Source organism: Triticum aestivum, chromosome 6B (genome assembly GCF_018294505.1).
Source record: "Triticum aestivum cultivar Chinese Spring chromosome 6B, IWGSC CS RefSeq v2.1, whole genome shotgun sequence".
Taxonomy (NCBI): Eukaryota; Viridiplantae; Streptophyta; class Magnoliopsida; order Poales; family Poaceae; genus Triticum; species Triticum aestivum.
This window is the reverse complement of record NC_057810.1, coordinates 494,679,695-494,696,402: the sequence shown is the minus strand read 5'-3', so window position 1 is coordinate 494,696,402 and position 16,708 is coordinate 494,679,695. Positions and strand designations below refer to the sequence as shown.

At 44.2% G+C, this 16,708-nt stretch overlaps 1 protein-coding gene across 2 annotated transcripts; it reads left to right on the top strand.

Annotated features, from left to right (window-relative positions):
• Nucleotides 1-8,563: 8,563 nt before the first annotated feature.
• Nucleotides 8,564-13,996, top strand: LOC123137650 (transcription factor bHLH157). Of its 2 annotated transcripts, XM_044557474.1 has the most exons (10): nt 8,564-8,879; nt 9,831-9,920; nt 10,279-10,384; nt 10,663-10,704; nt 10,833-10,892; nt 11,261-12,679; nt 12,762-12,863; nt 12,961-13,140; nt 13,219-13,344; nt 13,450-13,996. In XM_044557474.1, the coding sequence occupies exons 1-10, from the start codon at nt 8,797-8,799 to the stop codon at nt 13,624-13,626; spliced, it is 2,385 nt and encodes a 794-aa protein (XP_044413409.1). In that variant the 5' UTR covers nt 8,564-8,796; the 3' UTR covers nt 13,627-13,996. The 2 variants fall into 2 exon arrangements, with proteins under 2 accessions (XP_044413409.1, XP_044413410.1); XM_044557475.1 differs by lacking the exon at nt 8,564-8,879 and having other exon boundaries at nt 10,643-10,704.
• The last annotated feature ends 2,712 nt before the right edge of the window (nt 13,997-16,708 follow it).

The window sequence follows — 16,708 nt, the reverse complement described above, 5'->3', positions numbered from 1 at the left end:
TGCCATGTTCATGCCATCATAACTCTGCAACCGTAGCTCCGTTTTGCGCGTGTAATATGTCAAATTATTCGTCTCGACGAGTGCATCATTTCATTCCATTGCATCATATTCATTTGAGGTCATCTTGATGCCTGAATCATCATTGTAAGAGTGCTTCATGATGTTTTCTGCTGTCTGTTATCAGAACGAGCTCTTTTGTCATTTTTGCCATGATTGATGTGTGCATCCTATGAGGTTGATGTCTTCATGTGTTTTGAACTATGCTATGTATTCTTTACAGTGGTGCTTGCTATGTATTTTTTGATCAATGTGGTGACTAGCACAAGCATGCAAACTAGGCATCGTGATGTTGCTGATTTCAGTCCCTGTTCTGCTGTAATTTTGATGCTATGTAAACTTGATGCTACAGAGAGATCCATGCATATTTAGAGATACTTCAGTAAGGGTGTTTTGAACATGTGGTTATTGTCTATCTATTCATGCCCTTGGTTGCAATTATGGAGTAGTCTAGCATGTCATTTGAGTGCTCTACTTTTGCTTCAAAATGTTTCCTGGCAGATTGTTTACTTGTTATTCAATTTGGCCAAGCTTGCTATAGTTGATCCTTGCATGCTATGGACTTGTTCTTGACTTGGTTTGTTACACAAACATGTCTTCTTGATGATGCTATGCTTATCTTGTCATGGAATGAATTGTGGTGAGTGTATCGAGCTTGTTAAGTAGTGTTCATGATGTTGCTGTTTTGCTAGGCTGAATCTGTTATTTCGTGATGCTATATAAACATGCTCTACTAATCATTCTATGCATAATCTGGAGATGCTCTATAAACATGTTTTGATCTGCATGTCATCCTCTATCCATCCATGCCCCTGGTTGCATTTATAGCTTGCTGTAGATTGTTCATATCTTGCTCCAAATTTGCTTCATAATGTTGTTGTCAGCCTGTTTACATTAAGTTCAGTTGTTACCGTGGTTGTTCCAAGTGTTCCATGCATCCTATGACCTTGATATCGCCATGCTTAGCTTCACAAACATGTATTATTACTGTTGGTTGCCTTGACATGCCATGTTTTGCTCTGTAGTGAGTTGCACAAGCTCATCTACATGCCTTCATAATTATGTTTCTGCCATGTATGAATCTGTAATATAAATTGCTATGTTTACGTGGGTGCCATCATATTTTTTGATCCTTTTTGGCTTATGGTCAGTAAGGGACTTTTGATCTATGCAATTAGTAGAATCATGCCATGTCTTGCTTTGCTATTATAAGTTCCTGTAACATGTTGTTTGATAGCTCTCAACATTGCATCGTGAGGTTATTTTCTGCAAAGTTTGAAATTGTAATAACTTGCAATCTTACCATGTGTGTTTGAGCATGTTCTAGTGGTTTCTGGAGATAGCTCAGTGTTCATGTTTTGTTGTGCTTTACCTGTACATCATGCCCATGCCTTTTGTTTTCTTGTTGAGGTCCTGTAGCATATTGTTTTTGTGCTTGCAATATGCTTAGTTGCTGTTTTGGACAGCTTGTCCTTTAAACTTGTATAGTGTGCATGTGTTGAACCGTTGCTCCGTTTTGAGTGTGCTCTATATGAAACTTGCTTGTTTTTGCATGTAGCTTCATGTTGTATTGTTGCCTCCTTGTTTTGGTGTGTTTGCTTGAGGTTTGGGTGCATTTTGCATTAATGCCATGTTTATCTTGTTTTGCTCATATCTTCTAGACCGTAGCTCCGAATCTAATGAACTTTATATGTAACTTGACTAGAATCTTGTGTAGATCATCTTGGTGCATCTTAACTTGCTGTTTAACAACTTGAACATAAGGTTTGTTCAAATCTGGACCAATTCCGAAGTTTGCATATGAGGACTTACCAGAATTGTTATATGTTGTTCCCGGCCTCATTTAAACTTGCCTTGATGTGTTGCTCTTGTTTGCATCATCTCTTGCCATGAGTAGCTTCATGTAGCCTTGTCATGCATCATGCTTGTTGTGCATCATGTCATGTTCATGTGTGGTGTGTTTACTATGTTGTGTGCTTCTTTTCGATAGTTCCTGTTTCGTTGCGATCGTGAGGATTCGTTCGTCTGCAGTTGGTTCGGCTTCATCCGTTCGTCTTCTTCATGGACTCGTTCTTCTTCCTTGCGGGATTTCAGGCAAGATGACCGCTACCCTGGATCTCACTACTATCATTGCTATGCTAGTTGTTTCGTTCTATCGCTATGCTGCGCTACCTATCACCTATTTATCGAGCCATCCCATATTGCCATGAACCTCTAACTTTGACACCTTTCCCATGCAAACCATTGATTGGCTATGTTACCGCTTTGCTCAGCCCCTCTTATAGCATTGTTAGCTGCAGGTGAAGTTGAAGATTTCTCCATGGTGAACAGGATTTTGGTTGGGATATCACAATATCTCTTATATTATTAATGCATCTATATATTTGGTAAAGGGTGGAAGACTCGGCCTTTTGCCTGGTGCTTTGTTCCACTCTTGCCGCCCTAGTTTCCGTCATACCGGTGTTATGTTCCCGGATTTTGCGTTCCTTACGCGGTCGGGTGATTTATGGGACCCCTTGACAGTTCGCTTTGAATAAAACTCCTCCAGCAAGGCCCAACCTTGGTTTTACCATTTGCCTCACCACCACCTACCCTTTCCCTTGGGTCGGCCAACCCGAGGGTCATCTTTATTTTAGCCCCCCGGGCCAGTGCTTGTCTAAGTGTTGGCCCGAACTAAGCAGCCTGCGGGGCCACCTCGGGGCAACTCGAGGGCTGGTTTTACTGGTAGCTTGACTTATCCGGTGTTGCCCTGAGAACGAGATATGTGCAGCTCCTATCGGGATTGTCGGCGCATCGGGCGGCTTTGCTGGTCTTGTTTTACCATTGTCGAAATGTCTTGTAAACCGGGATTCCGAGTCTGATCGGGTCTTCCTGGGAGAAGGTCTATTCCTTCGTTGATCGCGAGAGCTTGTCATGGGCTAAGTTGGGACACCCCTGCAGGGTATAATCTTTTGAAAGCCGTGCCTGCGGTTATAGGCAGATGGGAATTTGTTAATGTCCGGTTTTAGATAACTTGACACCAGATCCGAATTAAAACGCATCAACCGCGTGTGTAGCCGTGATGGTCTCTTTTTGGCGGAGTCCGGAAAGTGAACACGGTTTTTGGGTTATGTTTGACGTAAGTAGGAGTTCAGGATCACTTCTTGATCATTGCTAGCTTCACGATCGTTCCGCTTGCTCTCTTCTCGCTCTTATTTGCGTATGTTAGCCACCATATATGCTTAGTCGCTGCTGCAGCCTCACCAGTTTACCCCTTCCTTTTCCCTTTAAGCTTTGCTAGTCTTGATACCCATGGTAATGGGATTGCTGAGTCCTCGTGGCTCACAGATTACTACAACAGTTGCAGGTACAGGTTCTGCGATGATCATGACGCGAGAGCGATGCTTGCTTGCGTTGAGTTCTTCTTCTGCTTCTTCGATCAGGGGATAGGTTCCAGGTCGGTAGCCTAGGCTAGCAGGGTGGATGTCTTTTGAGTTTCTGTTTGTGTTTCATCCGTAGTCGGATGATGCTCTGATGTATTGTGATGTTGTATTCGTGTGGCATTGTATGCCTTATGTATGTATCCCCATCTATTATGTAATGTTGATGTAATGATATCCACCTTGCAAAAGCGTTTCAATATGCGGGTCTATCCTTGGTGGGACCTTCGAGTTCCTTTTGGATAGGGTCGCATATTGGGCGTGACAAGATTGTTCGCCAGGACCCTTTCCAAAGATTACTTTTAAATCCTTGACCATATCAACTACATCATCACCAGTATGGTGGTGAGGCTTCTTCCGATGATCTGCCTCACCTTTGAAATGCTTGCCTTTCTTTCTTACGGGATGCCTGCTCGAAAGAAATCGCCGATGTCCTAGGTACACATTCTTCTTACAATTATCCAAATATATACTGTCGGTATCATCCAAACAGTGCGTGCATGCGCGGTATCCCTTGTTTTTCTGTCTTGAAAGGTTACTAAGAGCAGATCAATCATTGATGGTCACAAACAACAACGCATGTAGGTCAAATTCCTCTTGCCCGTGCTCATCCCACGCACGTACACCTTTTTCATTCCACAGCTGTAAGAGTTCTTCAACTAATGGCCTTAGGTACACATCAATGTCGTTGTCGGGTTGCTTAGGACCTTGAATGAGCACTAGCATCATAATGTACTTCCGCGTCAAGCACAACCAAGGGGAAGGTTATACATACATAGAGTCATAGGCCAGGTGCTATGATTGCTGCTCTGCTCCCCAAAAGGATTAATGTCATCTGTGCTTAGACCAAACCATACGTTCCTTGCATCATCTGCAAAGTCCTGCCACTTTCTCTTGATTTTTCTCCACTCCGTCCCGTCAGCGGGTACTCTCAGCTTCTCGTCTTTCTTACGGTCTTCTTTGTGCTATCGCATCAACTCGGCATGCTCTTTGTTTTGGAACAAACGTTTCAACCATGGTATTATAGGAGCATACCACATTACCTTGGTAGGAATCATCTTCCTGGGGTGCTCGCTCTCAACATCACCAGGGTCATCGCAATTGATCTTATAGCGCATTACACCGCATACCGGGCATGCATTCAAATCCTCGTGCTCACCGTGGTAGAGGATGCAGTCATTAGGGCATGCATGTATCTTCTGCACCTCTAATCCTAGAGGGCGGACAACCTTCTTTGCTTCGTATGTACTATCGGGCAATCCATTGTCCTTTGGAAGCATCTTCTTTAACATTACCAGCAACTTTTCAAATCCCTTGTCAGATACACCATTCTCTGCCTTCCATTGCAGCAATTCCAGTGTGGTACCCAGCCTTTTCTTGTCAGCTTCGCAATTTAGGTACAATAATTTCTTGTGATCCTCTAACATGCGATGCAACTTCAGCCTCTCCTTTTCAGTTGCGTAGTTTCTCTTTACATCGGCACTGGCCCAACCAAGATCATCATGGGGCTCATCTGATGCCTCTTCTTCAGCTTCTTCCTGCACTATCGGCTCAACTTCTTCCCCCATTGTTTTACCATCGTATTCAGGAAACCCATGGCCATGATAGCTGTCGTCGTCCTCTTCTTCTTCATTGTCTTCCATCATAACCCCTCTTTCTCCGTGCTTGGTCCAAACATTATAGTGGGGCATGAAACCAAACTCAAACAGGTGGACGTGAATGATTCTTGACTTAGAGTAATTATGACCATTCTTCCAGACAGCATATGGACAACACATAAAGCCATCCGCCCGCTTGTTTGCCTCAGGCGCAATCAGAAAAGTATGCACGCCTTTAACGAACTGGGGAGAGCATCGGTCATCGTAGATCCATTGCCGGCTCATCTTCATTACACAACACTTTAAAAACCAAATTAATACAAGTTCATACATAAAGCTCATACACACTTATTCTCATAAAACAACATACAAACTCTCTCGCTAAAGCATTTAAATGCAACAACAAATGCGATCAAGATCGCAACTAAGGTAACAATTGATCCAACAACGTAATGATACCAAGCCTCACTATCAATGACATATTTTCAAATCTTTCTAATCTTCAAGTGCATTTTCTCCATCTTGATCTTGTGATCATCGACGACATCGGCAACATACAACTCCAGTTTCATCTTCTCTTCTTCAATTCTTTTTAAATTTTCTTTCAAATACTCGTTTTCTTTTTCAACTAAATCTAACCTCTCGACAAGAGGGTCGGTTGGAATTTCTGATTCACATACCTCCTAGATAAAAATATCATTGTCAACTTGATGGGCATACTTTGTCATAAACACGAAATGCAACAAATAGTTATACAAGAGAATATACCACATCTGAATCATAAACCAGAGGAGGGCCGACGAGGACAGATATCAAAACCATGCTACTATGATAACAAACAACGTACGGGTAAGGAAATTATACAAGTAACTATATATCTAAACCACACAAACATGATTTTTTATATAAAAAAGATAAGAACAAGAGGCTCACCACGGTGGTGTCGGCGACGAGACGGTGCGGGCGATCGACGGTGGTTAGGACGGGGACGGGAAAACACTAAGTAAACCACACCTACATATGCAAACTAAGAGTTAATTTGAGCTCAAATTGCATATAAATCAAATAAACTACCACATATAATTACTCCCAAAGTAAAACTCACAAATCACTGTACTTGTAAAGCATTGCAAGAGCTAATCTAGCAGTGAGAGATAAAAGGACAAAGTTGCTAACCTTTGTGATCACTTGAATGGATGGGGGCCTTCAAATCTTGACAAATTTTGGGCAAAATGAAAGATGAGCTCGAGCTTTGGGGAAGAACAGAGAGGAGGGGAAAGGGGAAGAACAGAGTGAGCTCGATCGTGGGCTGGACGAAGGATTTATATAGGAAAACCTTTAATCCCGGTTCATGACACAAACCGGGACTAAATATGAGCTTCTAGTACCGGTTTGTGCCACGAACCGGGACTAAAGGGACTGGTGAGGCCCCAGACTGACACCAGCCTGCCATCACCCCTTTAGTCCTGGTTCGTGCCACGAACCGGTACTGTAGGTTCAACACGAACCGGGACTAATGATGCCCGCCCGCCTAGAGGTTGGAACCGGCACTAATGGTCATATTAGTGCTGGTTCATTTACAAACCGGGACTAATGTGTCTCACGTAAAGTAGTTTTTCTACTAGTGACAAACAATACCTTAGGATATGGTTCTAGTATACAACAAGATGAGCTCCTTGACTTTATTTTATTTTGCAAGCACACAATGGGCATATGCCTAGCTTGCTTACAAACTCCAGGCACATGTCTAGCTTGCTACTCGTACAAATGCTTAGCCCCATTCCCTGCCCATTATATTCCTTGCGCTGAATCAATCTGAAGATTGATTGCAGAAAAACTACTATGCTACACATGCAGGAGAGAGACACTTCTTCTTGCCGGTCTCCCCTTGTTCGATCTCTTCTTTTCACAAATTAAAGTGAGGGGTCCAAGGAAATGAGAGCCCAAGCAAAAAGCAGCACTTTTTGTGTAGTGTCATTGACCTTACAAGACTATATACACTTGGAAAGCCTCAGCAGACAAAATCATGGGCCTTAACGCCAAGAATGATGGCATCATATAGGCGTCTTGTAGTAGCTAGCTACCCTGATTAGCCTCCAGCTCTCAAACCATTCATCCCTAGAGTCCCTTTGTCACTGAGACGATTTAGACGACACGGCTAATTCCATGTCATTTTGGTTCTCTCTGTTGGATGTGCTTCTCGGTAAAGCGACGGTCTGCACTAATTACCTTCGTTAGGAAGTGATATTCTACTCCTTTTTTTTGTACAGCGGAGCGGTAGAGTGAGTCCACTGGGGCAGCCAGCAGGTCTGCGTCCCGGCCCCCTTCTTGCCTTACCAACCAACCTGCAAGATGATGGCGGAATGGTTAGGGTATGTCTGGGACGGACGTACAATGATGGCGTCGCAGACATATCGGGAACAAAAGGGAAAAGGGGAAGGGAAACCCTAGAAATATTCTCTTGGTAGCCACTCAATCATGGGTGACCACACATGATTGGGTTAATTACCAACAACATCGGCGCACAACACGAACCACCGTGTGGTCCTGTTCCTCATGGGAAGCAGCAAATAAGCCACAAGAATATGCGTAGTATATGGTGTTCTAGCTATAGGAATGAGCGATCTGTCAGTCCTTGCCTGCCTATTACGAATTTTTAGAAATACTCGCGCATTATGATCTTGAGTAGAGTCGCCATGTTAGTCAAGATTCCCCCGAATGCGTGGGGTTCTCTTCTCGGTTGCCGCCAACGTTTCTTTTTCTAGGTAGTACAGTAGTGGATTCATGCATTATTAGTAGTGCATTATTCACTTCCAGGGACGCATATATGGAATTATGGATGCAGGGACTTGCCTTACCGGGTATAGTAGGCGGTGTTGTGTTCATACACAATGGAGAGAGAGAGAGAGAGAGAGAGAGAGAGAGAGAGAGAGAGAGAGAGAGAGAGATGGCTCTTAATGACGCCGGTGATTAAGACGATTTGCAACCACATGTAGAGTAGCTATAGCTTGAAGAATATCTACTGGAAACATCCCCGTGAGAAAGGCACATAGGGCACTTGATATTGGTAGGAAACCTATCTAGCTGAAAGAGACAAGGTGGACTGTCGGTATCAGATCAAATTTCCCTTTGTAAAAGACGGTACCGTAGTGGGGTGTAGTAAACAAGTACTGTACTGTAATAGTGCATGTATTTAGACAAAGGATGATATCGTGTGTCGATTAATTTAGCTCCTACGGGCATGTTGCGTGTTGATTTCACAAGCAAGATTCTTTCCAGCCAGGAATCCCCGACCAAGGAAAAATCGCCAGCCGCCTGATCGTGAACACTATCAAGTTGTGTTAGAATAGCAGCGGCAGGAAAAAGAGTTGCCCGGCCGACACGGCGGCACCGGCCTGGCTATCCATCCCTCTCGGCTCTCGCCCGCGATCTCCTCCCAAGGAAGGACACGAGAAAAACGGCCCCAAAAACTACCCACGCAGCCGCAGCCGAGCAAAGCTACTGGATCATTCCTCCACCACCTCCCCACTTGTTAAAAGGCTCCGCCGCTCCGCCCCCGCCTCTCTCCTCGCTCCCGCTATTTATCCGACGGCACCCTCCCGCGCTTAAACCCCTCGCGCTCCCCCCACTCCACCACACCGCCCTCCTCCCTACGCCCCGCCCGCGCCGGCGTACGTCCTGCTGCTGCGCGCGTGCTCTAGCCTCGGCCGCTCCCTCGGTCCATGGCGGAGGCTCTGGGAGCGCTGTGCCGCGGCGGAGGCTGGTCCTACGCGGCCATCTGGCGCTCCGACTGTCGCGACCCACGGTGAGTCATCACAGAGCAACACGCATCGCTCATGCGCCTGCCGCTGCTCCTAGATCTGCGTCACCTGGGCCTCTTCCTAGGTGTCTAGGAACACGCGCGGTTGGGTTGTGCCCTCTCGTTCCGTGCTACTCCACCGATCTGAATTACTACTGCGACTGCACTAGCAGTGTAGGTAGCTCACTTGGCACTAATTGCGTAGTTATCTCCACACATTCACAGAGTAGCTACTGCCGGTGGTCCAGGAAAATTCTGGTTCTGTGTTTCTTGAGAAATTGTCCGTGCAACTTTACACCGCGGCGTTCATCTTCTCGGGATTTCCCATGGAGTGCGAGATCCCAACATCAAACTTGCGTAACAGTGTATCTCGTCCTAAAAATGAAAAAATCGAAGAGCACATTGGGATCTCAAGCTGAATTTGCATTTTTTGTCCCGTTTCCTCCCAACCGTTCTGACAAAAAAAAGGTTAAAAGAAAAGCTTATCTGAACTCTATAGTGTGTGTTATTCTGTATGCTCTGTCAACAGGGATAGTACACGTACGTAGCCCTCAAGGACTTTCTTTAGGCAGGAAAGTAGTGCATATCCCACTAGCAGTCCTCTCCTCTTGTAGCTATCCGATCTCTGCCTGTAAGCTGTAAGCACGTACGCGATACTGTGGAATTTTTTGGTCAAATCTTCTGAGGATATCTTTCTTTTAGGCACTGCAAAAAGTTAACCATCATCAGCCATTTTAATTGTACGTGTTTCTTTGCCTATTAATGTCAGATCTCTTATCCACCCTTTCTCGAAAAAAAATGTGAGATCTCTTAGACCTGTGCAAAGTTTAGATCCTTTTCTCCCTGGAACTTGTACATTTCAGCCTACCTGCTCATTTGTTTTTATTTTTCAGAACTCTGCTGGTTCGGCATATAAAACTGTAGTTTCTTACCTATGCTTTGCTTCTCATGTACAAGTTTGCTGACGATTGGAGAGTGCCACTGTGAAGATGAAGCCCGAAAAGTTGTTGAGAATATGCTTAATCAAGTCCATGTTGTTGGAGAAGGGTATGTCACAGTGACGTCCTTTTATGCTTGATTCAGTTTTCTTTTGCAAGTCTACATCGGTATCTCTGCTTTAAATGGTTTTGTGTCATTTCTCAAAAAAGAAATGGATTTGTGCCGACTTGTGGCTAAATACTGCAACAATTTTTCCCTGTTAAGGCATTATCAAATAGTTATGAGCCCTGATTTTGCAGAATATTTGAGATTAACATATATGGTGTTAACTCTCTCAAAAATGGTGTTAACTCTCTCAGTGTCAGCACTATTTTTCCCCGACATTTCCTTTTTCAATTTGTACTGTTCCATCAAGTTGCTTTTGCTCTCAACTACTTTGCTGATAATGACTCGTCTTCGATTTCAGCATCATAGGGTCAGCTCTAGTAAGTGGGAAGTGCCAATGGATTTCCGATGATGATTCCTTTAGTTTGGTTCAGACATGCAACGCAGAAAACCTAGGCATATTTCAGGTATAAATTTCTTGCTCTCTGTTCACATGTGTTTCTTTAAATGATGTTCTTAGAAATTTATTTACTAAACTATCGCAAGCATGAATCTTCAAAAAAGTGTTTAGACAACCAAAAGACTAGTTGGCCTCATAACACCTTGTCTATAAGTGCACTTGGATTATTTATTAGAAAAAACGCATGGACATATAATTCACGTTTTCGTGTCCATACTTCCTTTTAGTTTATTGCAGAAAGTAAGAAGTTCCCTTATTTTAACAGAGGAAGGTACCTTCTTGTAGGGCTATACTTGGTGGCAACATCAGTTCATGAGCGGAATAAAGGTTATTCGCCTTTTCTTCTTTCCATCAAGCTTGTTATAAACATCCATTCTTAAGGCAGTTGGGGAAGAACTGTCTTAATGATTAGCAGAACTTGTGATTAGTCACTGAAAAGCGCATATCTTCTACAGACTATTGCAGTAGTACCTATCCCGGCGCTTGGTGTGGCGCAGTTTGGCTCGGTGCAAAAGGTTAGTGCGTATGAATTTCTCAAATGCAACTCTTACAATTGTTCGTTATAGAAACACAATCATTTTCATGATATCAATCTTTGTGTTGCTTCCTGATATCATTGGTTCAGTCTAAAACAACTGTTCTCAAGAGTTCGTTTGAAGCTGCTATCTTTGACTGATGCCAATTCTTAGAAAAGAAATATTTCCTGTTTAGGCTGCTATATGTTTATTGCTATGTCAGTTAGAGAAGAACAAGAGCTTGCCCGTATGCTATTAGCTATATGTTCTCTGAACTTCCTCCTTAGCATAAATGCATTATATCATTATGCATCACGACATAACAATTGTATAATTCTGATGAAAATTTAATCTTTCCCATTCACCAGGTATCTGAGAGCTTGGAGTTTCTGGAACATGTTAAAGGCACACTTTGTCGAAGGGAAAGCATCTTATGGGATCCTTCAACCAAACATATTCATGGAGATGCTCTCCCTCATAATACCCAATTTCAACTCAATTCTCTGAGCGTAAAGCGTCTTATGCGTATCAAAGATGACCCAGAAAACATGAAACTTCTTGAGAACATAGTAGGCATAGAATCTCTAGGGAGTTCAGTAAGTACTTCGAGCAGTTACTCTCCGAGATCTTCAAATGGTTTCACTTCCTACGGAAGTTGCAACGGTCGAAATCCTCCTCATATAGTGGCCATGCCAGTGAACTCCAAGTCAATAAATGCAGTCAGGTTATTTCATAATGGCGGCAATTTGATGCAGCACAATAGTGGTTCAGAAAATCCATTGCAGCTTCGATCTGCTAAACAGCCTGATTCTAGTTTAGCAAGTGCAACCACATCCTATTCCAGTTTAAACAATCTTCCTATAATAGAGCATGAGCTGTCATGCACACCCAACAATCTAGGATACCACCTTCAAAGTCAAGATTCATCTAGTTACCGTAACTCATTCTCAGCTTGTTTTTCTGTGGGTGATGAGCTCAAACCCATGTTATTTGACAACAACAACAACAACAACAACAACTCTCCTGTTCAAAGTAACCCAATGCATGAGGTCGATACTACCGGATTTACTTCACATGCTAATTGTGCAGTCTATGAGTTGTCAAATGAAATATTGGAAGAAACGACTGCGGGGACAGTAAGCTCTCGCGGAGAAGGAGGCAATGGAAATGCCAGTTTGCTACAAAGCACTGTATTCGATCCCCTCATGCATGATTGGTGGGATAGCAGTGTCCTGCTAGCAGGAAATATTCCAGATTTCGGTGCCACTACCACATCCTCTGCGACAGAACAGGCAAATAGTGATCCATTATCAGTTGAAGGGAGGGGGTTATTTTCAGAATCTGTCCTTGAAGAACTGCTTGGTGCTAGTAGTAATTTGAATACAGATACAGCATGTGGCTCTGTTGTCTCTAGCACTGGTCCATTAGCTGGTTGTTTCTCAGGCTGTGAATTACCAGGGTACACCCTCCAGCAAGATTCTTCTTACTCGGCATGCAAGGAACAAGTACCACCATTGAACTTCCCTTCCAGCAGTTATACATCTGAAAATGTGCCAGATGGAGCATCAAAGGCAATACCAGTGTCCCTGGCCAATTTATCTATGGATGACAGTTGCAGACTGCACACTGCAAATTCCAAGGTCGGCCAGGTAACAAATCCTGAGGGAGTAAAGGTTATAAAGAAAAGAGCTAGACCAGGTGAGAGCACGCGGCCAAGACCGAAGGACCGGCAGCAGATACAAGATCGCGTCAAGGAATTGCGTGAGATAGTCCCAAACAGTGCAAAGGTATACTTATTGATCACACCATGTTTCTTTCTGTTTAAGCTTATAGGTAGAAAATTACTGAGCTGTATATTGTGCACAACAGTGTAGCATTGATGCTTTGTTGGACCGGACAATCAAGCATATGATCTTTCTGCAAGGTGTAACTAAGTATGCAGAGAAAATTAAGCAAGCCGATGAACCCAAGGTATGTCATGCTGATGAAAGCATATAAACCATATGGAACTTCAACATTTCTTCTTAGATTTTCCCTGTACTGACTTTCTATTCATGCGATTATGAAGATCATAAGCAAAGATAGTGGTGCCGTCTTGAAGGATAACTCAAGTGGTGTTGTCTTGAAAGATAACTCTAGTGCTGCAAGCAATGGTGGTGCCACGTGGGCCTATGAAGTTGCAGGACAGACCATGGTGTGCCCAATAATTGTCGAGGATCTTTCACCGCCCGGTCAGATGCTTGTGGAGGTATGGTTCAGAAGCGATCTGCTATGTTCCCTTAGCCCCAGTGCAGAAATTTGAGAAATTCTCTTTGCTGTTTAACAGATGCTATGTGAGGAACGTGGCTTTTTCCTAGAGATAGCAGACACCATCCGTGGGTTTGGATTGACAATCTTGAAGGGGCTGATGGAGCTCCGTGATGGCAAGATAATGGCACGATTCCTCGTCGAGGTAGAGAATATTTGTTCGGCCTTCTTAATTTTTTGGCGGGAGTGACATATCATTTTCCTGGCTTCGTTATTTTATCATTTTAACATTATTATGGTGGCTTCGCAGGCAAACAAGAACGTGACTAGGATGGACATATTTTTGTCACTTGTTCAGCTGCTACAACAAAATAGCCACAACAGATCTTCTGACCAGCTAGCTAAGGTCATTAGCAGCGGGGTTCGATCTTTCGCGGAGCATCAGCAATCTCCAATGTTGATTCCAGTTGGACTTGCTGAGAGATGACAGTGAACACAAACATTGGGAGAAGATCATATTGGGGTGTACCAACTGGAGACATTCAGAGTGTTGAACGGTGCTAGATGTTGATTGGCAGGCGTTAATAGGAGTACAAGTGTAAGATGTAGCGGATGTGCATTGTGTCCTGAAGAAAAGTTTCATTTACTAGTGTTTATCAGGAGCTATACAAGTTCTTTTCCTTTTTTGAATTTTTTGTACAAGTTCTTATGTAACCAGTTTAGGAACGTCATGTTAGTTGTTTCTTGTTTGTAATTGAAACACTTGTGTGAATGTATGTTATCTGTTGTGTGTGTACTGACGACTGAATTTTCGACCGAAGAAAATGATATGTCAAGAATTGAGTTATCTTTGCTCTTTTTGTATGTCAGGTAACACAAAGTGTGCCACTCACTCTGTTCTAAATTATTTGAAGTTTTAGTATGGAACCGAAGGAGTACATCTTTCAAATAATTTGGAACCGAATGAGTACATCTTTCAAATAAAATACTAGTCTTGATCCGTTTAGGTTTTTCTTTCAAGCCTTTAGGCTAGGCTTAGCCGAAAAACCTAGTGTGGCTCGGATGCCAGGCTTTTGTGTCTAAGCCGTCGACTCAGAGGGGTATTCATAAAGAGAAGTTTTCGACGAGTTCTGATTTTCCTAGGTCTAATAATATGTTTACTGGTTCGTTTTCACCGGAGGAGTCGGACGGTCCATGCTCAGGAAGGACATGGTGTGTTTTAGAAAGACATCAAGTACCTATATGATTTAGTGGAAATCATAATCTTTTTTACCTAAAATCATAATCTTTTTGGTAGCCTAAGACCAGTAAACAACAGTAGGTAGGCTGAGGTAAACCCTATTTGACATGCGTCAAATAGCAAGCAAATCACATAGGGATACACCGATGGACTGGGTGTAACACCCTGGTTTTTGCTGGTTTTTGTCATCATACTTTTCATCTGCCTTTTCTTTGAAATGGTTTTTTTTAGTTAATTCATTTGCACTTAGCACTTGGGCATTGTTTTGATTTTCACCCAAGTGACCCCTCTCACCTCTCACAACCTCTCTTGATCTCCCATTCATCATCAAAATGCTTTGGAATATTTTTCTTATAAAGAAAATATTCATTTTCCTCTTGAAAATGGTATATTTTCATTTCCCCTCCAAAGCAACCCCTGTGTTTCTTTCACAGAAAAATCTGAGAAAATCATCACACACCCTTTGGGCAACGCCTCATCACCCTATGCAAAAATATCATATGGTCACGTGACCAAATTTTGCTAGGGAAAATCATGTGCATTCTGCCCTGAAAATGCACTTTGCAAAGGAAGTGTATTATTCCTTGATCCAATGAAGCTGATTTTTCTTGAGCTTCATTAGCCTCCTAAGAAAACCTTAACCCCAAGATATTAGCCCTAAACTCCTTCTAGAACCCCTCCAAACACAATGCACAAGTTTATGTCCAGAAACTTGTTGTTGAGCTCTTGTTCAATCCGATCGGCCTGGCAGTGTGCCATCTCTTCTCCTAGACCAAACACTGCACGGACAACACACTACACAAGGTTTGGCATCGCCTGGGCATCGTTTTGGCACAGTTCGCGTGGTGACCGCGTGTGGACACGGGCTCTGGCATGCGTTCGGCGCGCTCCGCGCTGCGCCCGAGCCCCTGTTCAGCGTGTGCCCGTCGCAGCGCTCGCCTCCGACTGCCGCACCGCGCCACCATCCTCGACGCATCATCCTTGACCCCTCCTTGCAGCTCGCCGACGCCGGAGCCGCCGCAGCGGGCACGGGCACGTCGCGGCCAAGCGCACAGTGCGCCCGTGCCTCTGTCCCCGTCCTCACCCGCGCCCTGTGCTCGTCTTCGAAATCCCAAAGTGGCCGCGTGAGCCCTGACCTCTTCTCCCCCTTCCTCTGGCGCTCCTCATCGTCGTGCGCTGCTTCCAGAGCCCTCCGGCGGAGCCGAGAGCCCCATCCCCTCCACCTATAAATAGAGCCCACCCTGGCCTCTCCGAGCATCTCAACCCACTCAGCCAACCACCACAATGCCGTAGATAGCCGCAACCCGGCCGGGCAGACCTCTGGCCGCCGTCCCCGACCCGAGATTGCCGGCGATCCTCTCCTGTTGCTCCCCACCTCTCCAGTGCCCCTCGAGCTCCATCTTCTTCTCCAGTGATTCCTGGAGGTCCACTGGTGCTAGCTGACCCTCTTGGATCCCCTGGAACCGCCCACCCTCGCCATCTTCCTCATCTCCGGCGAACCCCGTCCGCAGCAGCCGCTGGAGACGCCGTTTCCGAGCTACTCCGGCCACCTCTTGTCAAGCTACGGGTACAGGCAGGTGTGCCAGAGCCTCCTCTATCCATCCCTCCCTCTCAGAACGGCCGTCGGGCCCTCCTTACCGGGGAGAGCCCCGGCGAAGCACCGTCGTCCTCTGTTTATCTCCCCCTCTCCTCAAAACCCGACAGGCGAGGCCCACTATCAGCCTCTCCACTCGCGCCCGAAGCGGTACGAGTGGAGGCGTATTCTCTGAATACGTCTTCGACGTCACCCCCTGGTTTCTTTTATTCAAATTTAAATTCATTTTTGACCAGCAACTTTGACCAGCTCTAACTCCTAAACTGTAAGTCCAAATGAGTTGATTCTTTTTGCATTGGTTTTGTATTGGAATTCTCTAGCAGCACACCAAATTTGAGATTTTTCCTTGCTGTCTAGAATTTCTGGTGAATTTCATATTGGTTTTTGATATTTTCTTTTGCTGTTTTTAATTATTTTTAGAGGGAGAATCTTGCCTTGAGGAGAACCAGGAGGAGTGTGACCCTCCTCTGTGCTAAGTTAAGCCACCACAAATATTTTGCATAGTGTCATTTCAATAACTATGATTTTTCCAACTTGAATATGATTTATTTCATGCACTAAATCATTTATATAATATTGCTTAAGTTAATTCATTTGTTATGCTAGAAGTGTTTAGCTTGTTGTGGTACTTGAGTGCATGGACTAGTTTAGTACAGTAGAGTTACTTGACTATGGTTGATAATGCTCGGTATTATTTTCATATGATGGTTAATACTTATATTCTCACCATGCTAA

Excerpts from the sequence above, each read along its gene's own strand:
- LOC123137650 (XM_044557474.1), top strand. The coding sequence starts at position 8,797 with ATGGCGGAGGCTCTGGGAGCGCTGTGCCGCGGCGGAGGCTGGTCCTAC. Across the intron at positions 10,705-10,832 it reads AGTTCATGAGCGGAATAAAG|ACTATTGCAGTAGTACCTAT; the intron begins GTTATTCGCCTT and ends TATCTTCTACAG. Across the intron at positions 10,893-11,260 it reads AGTTTGGCTCGGTGCAAAAG|GTATCTGAGAGCTTGGAGTT; the intron begins GTTAGTGCGTAT and ends CCCATTCACCAG.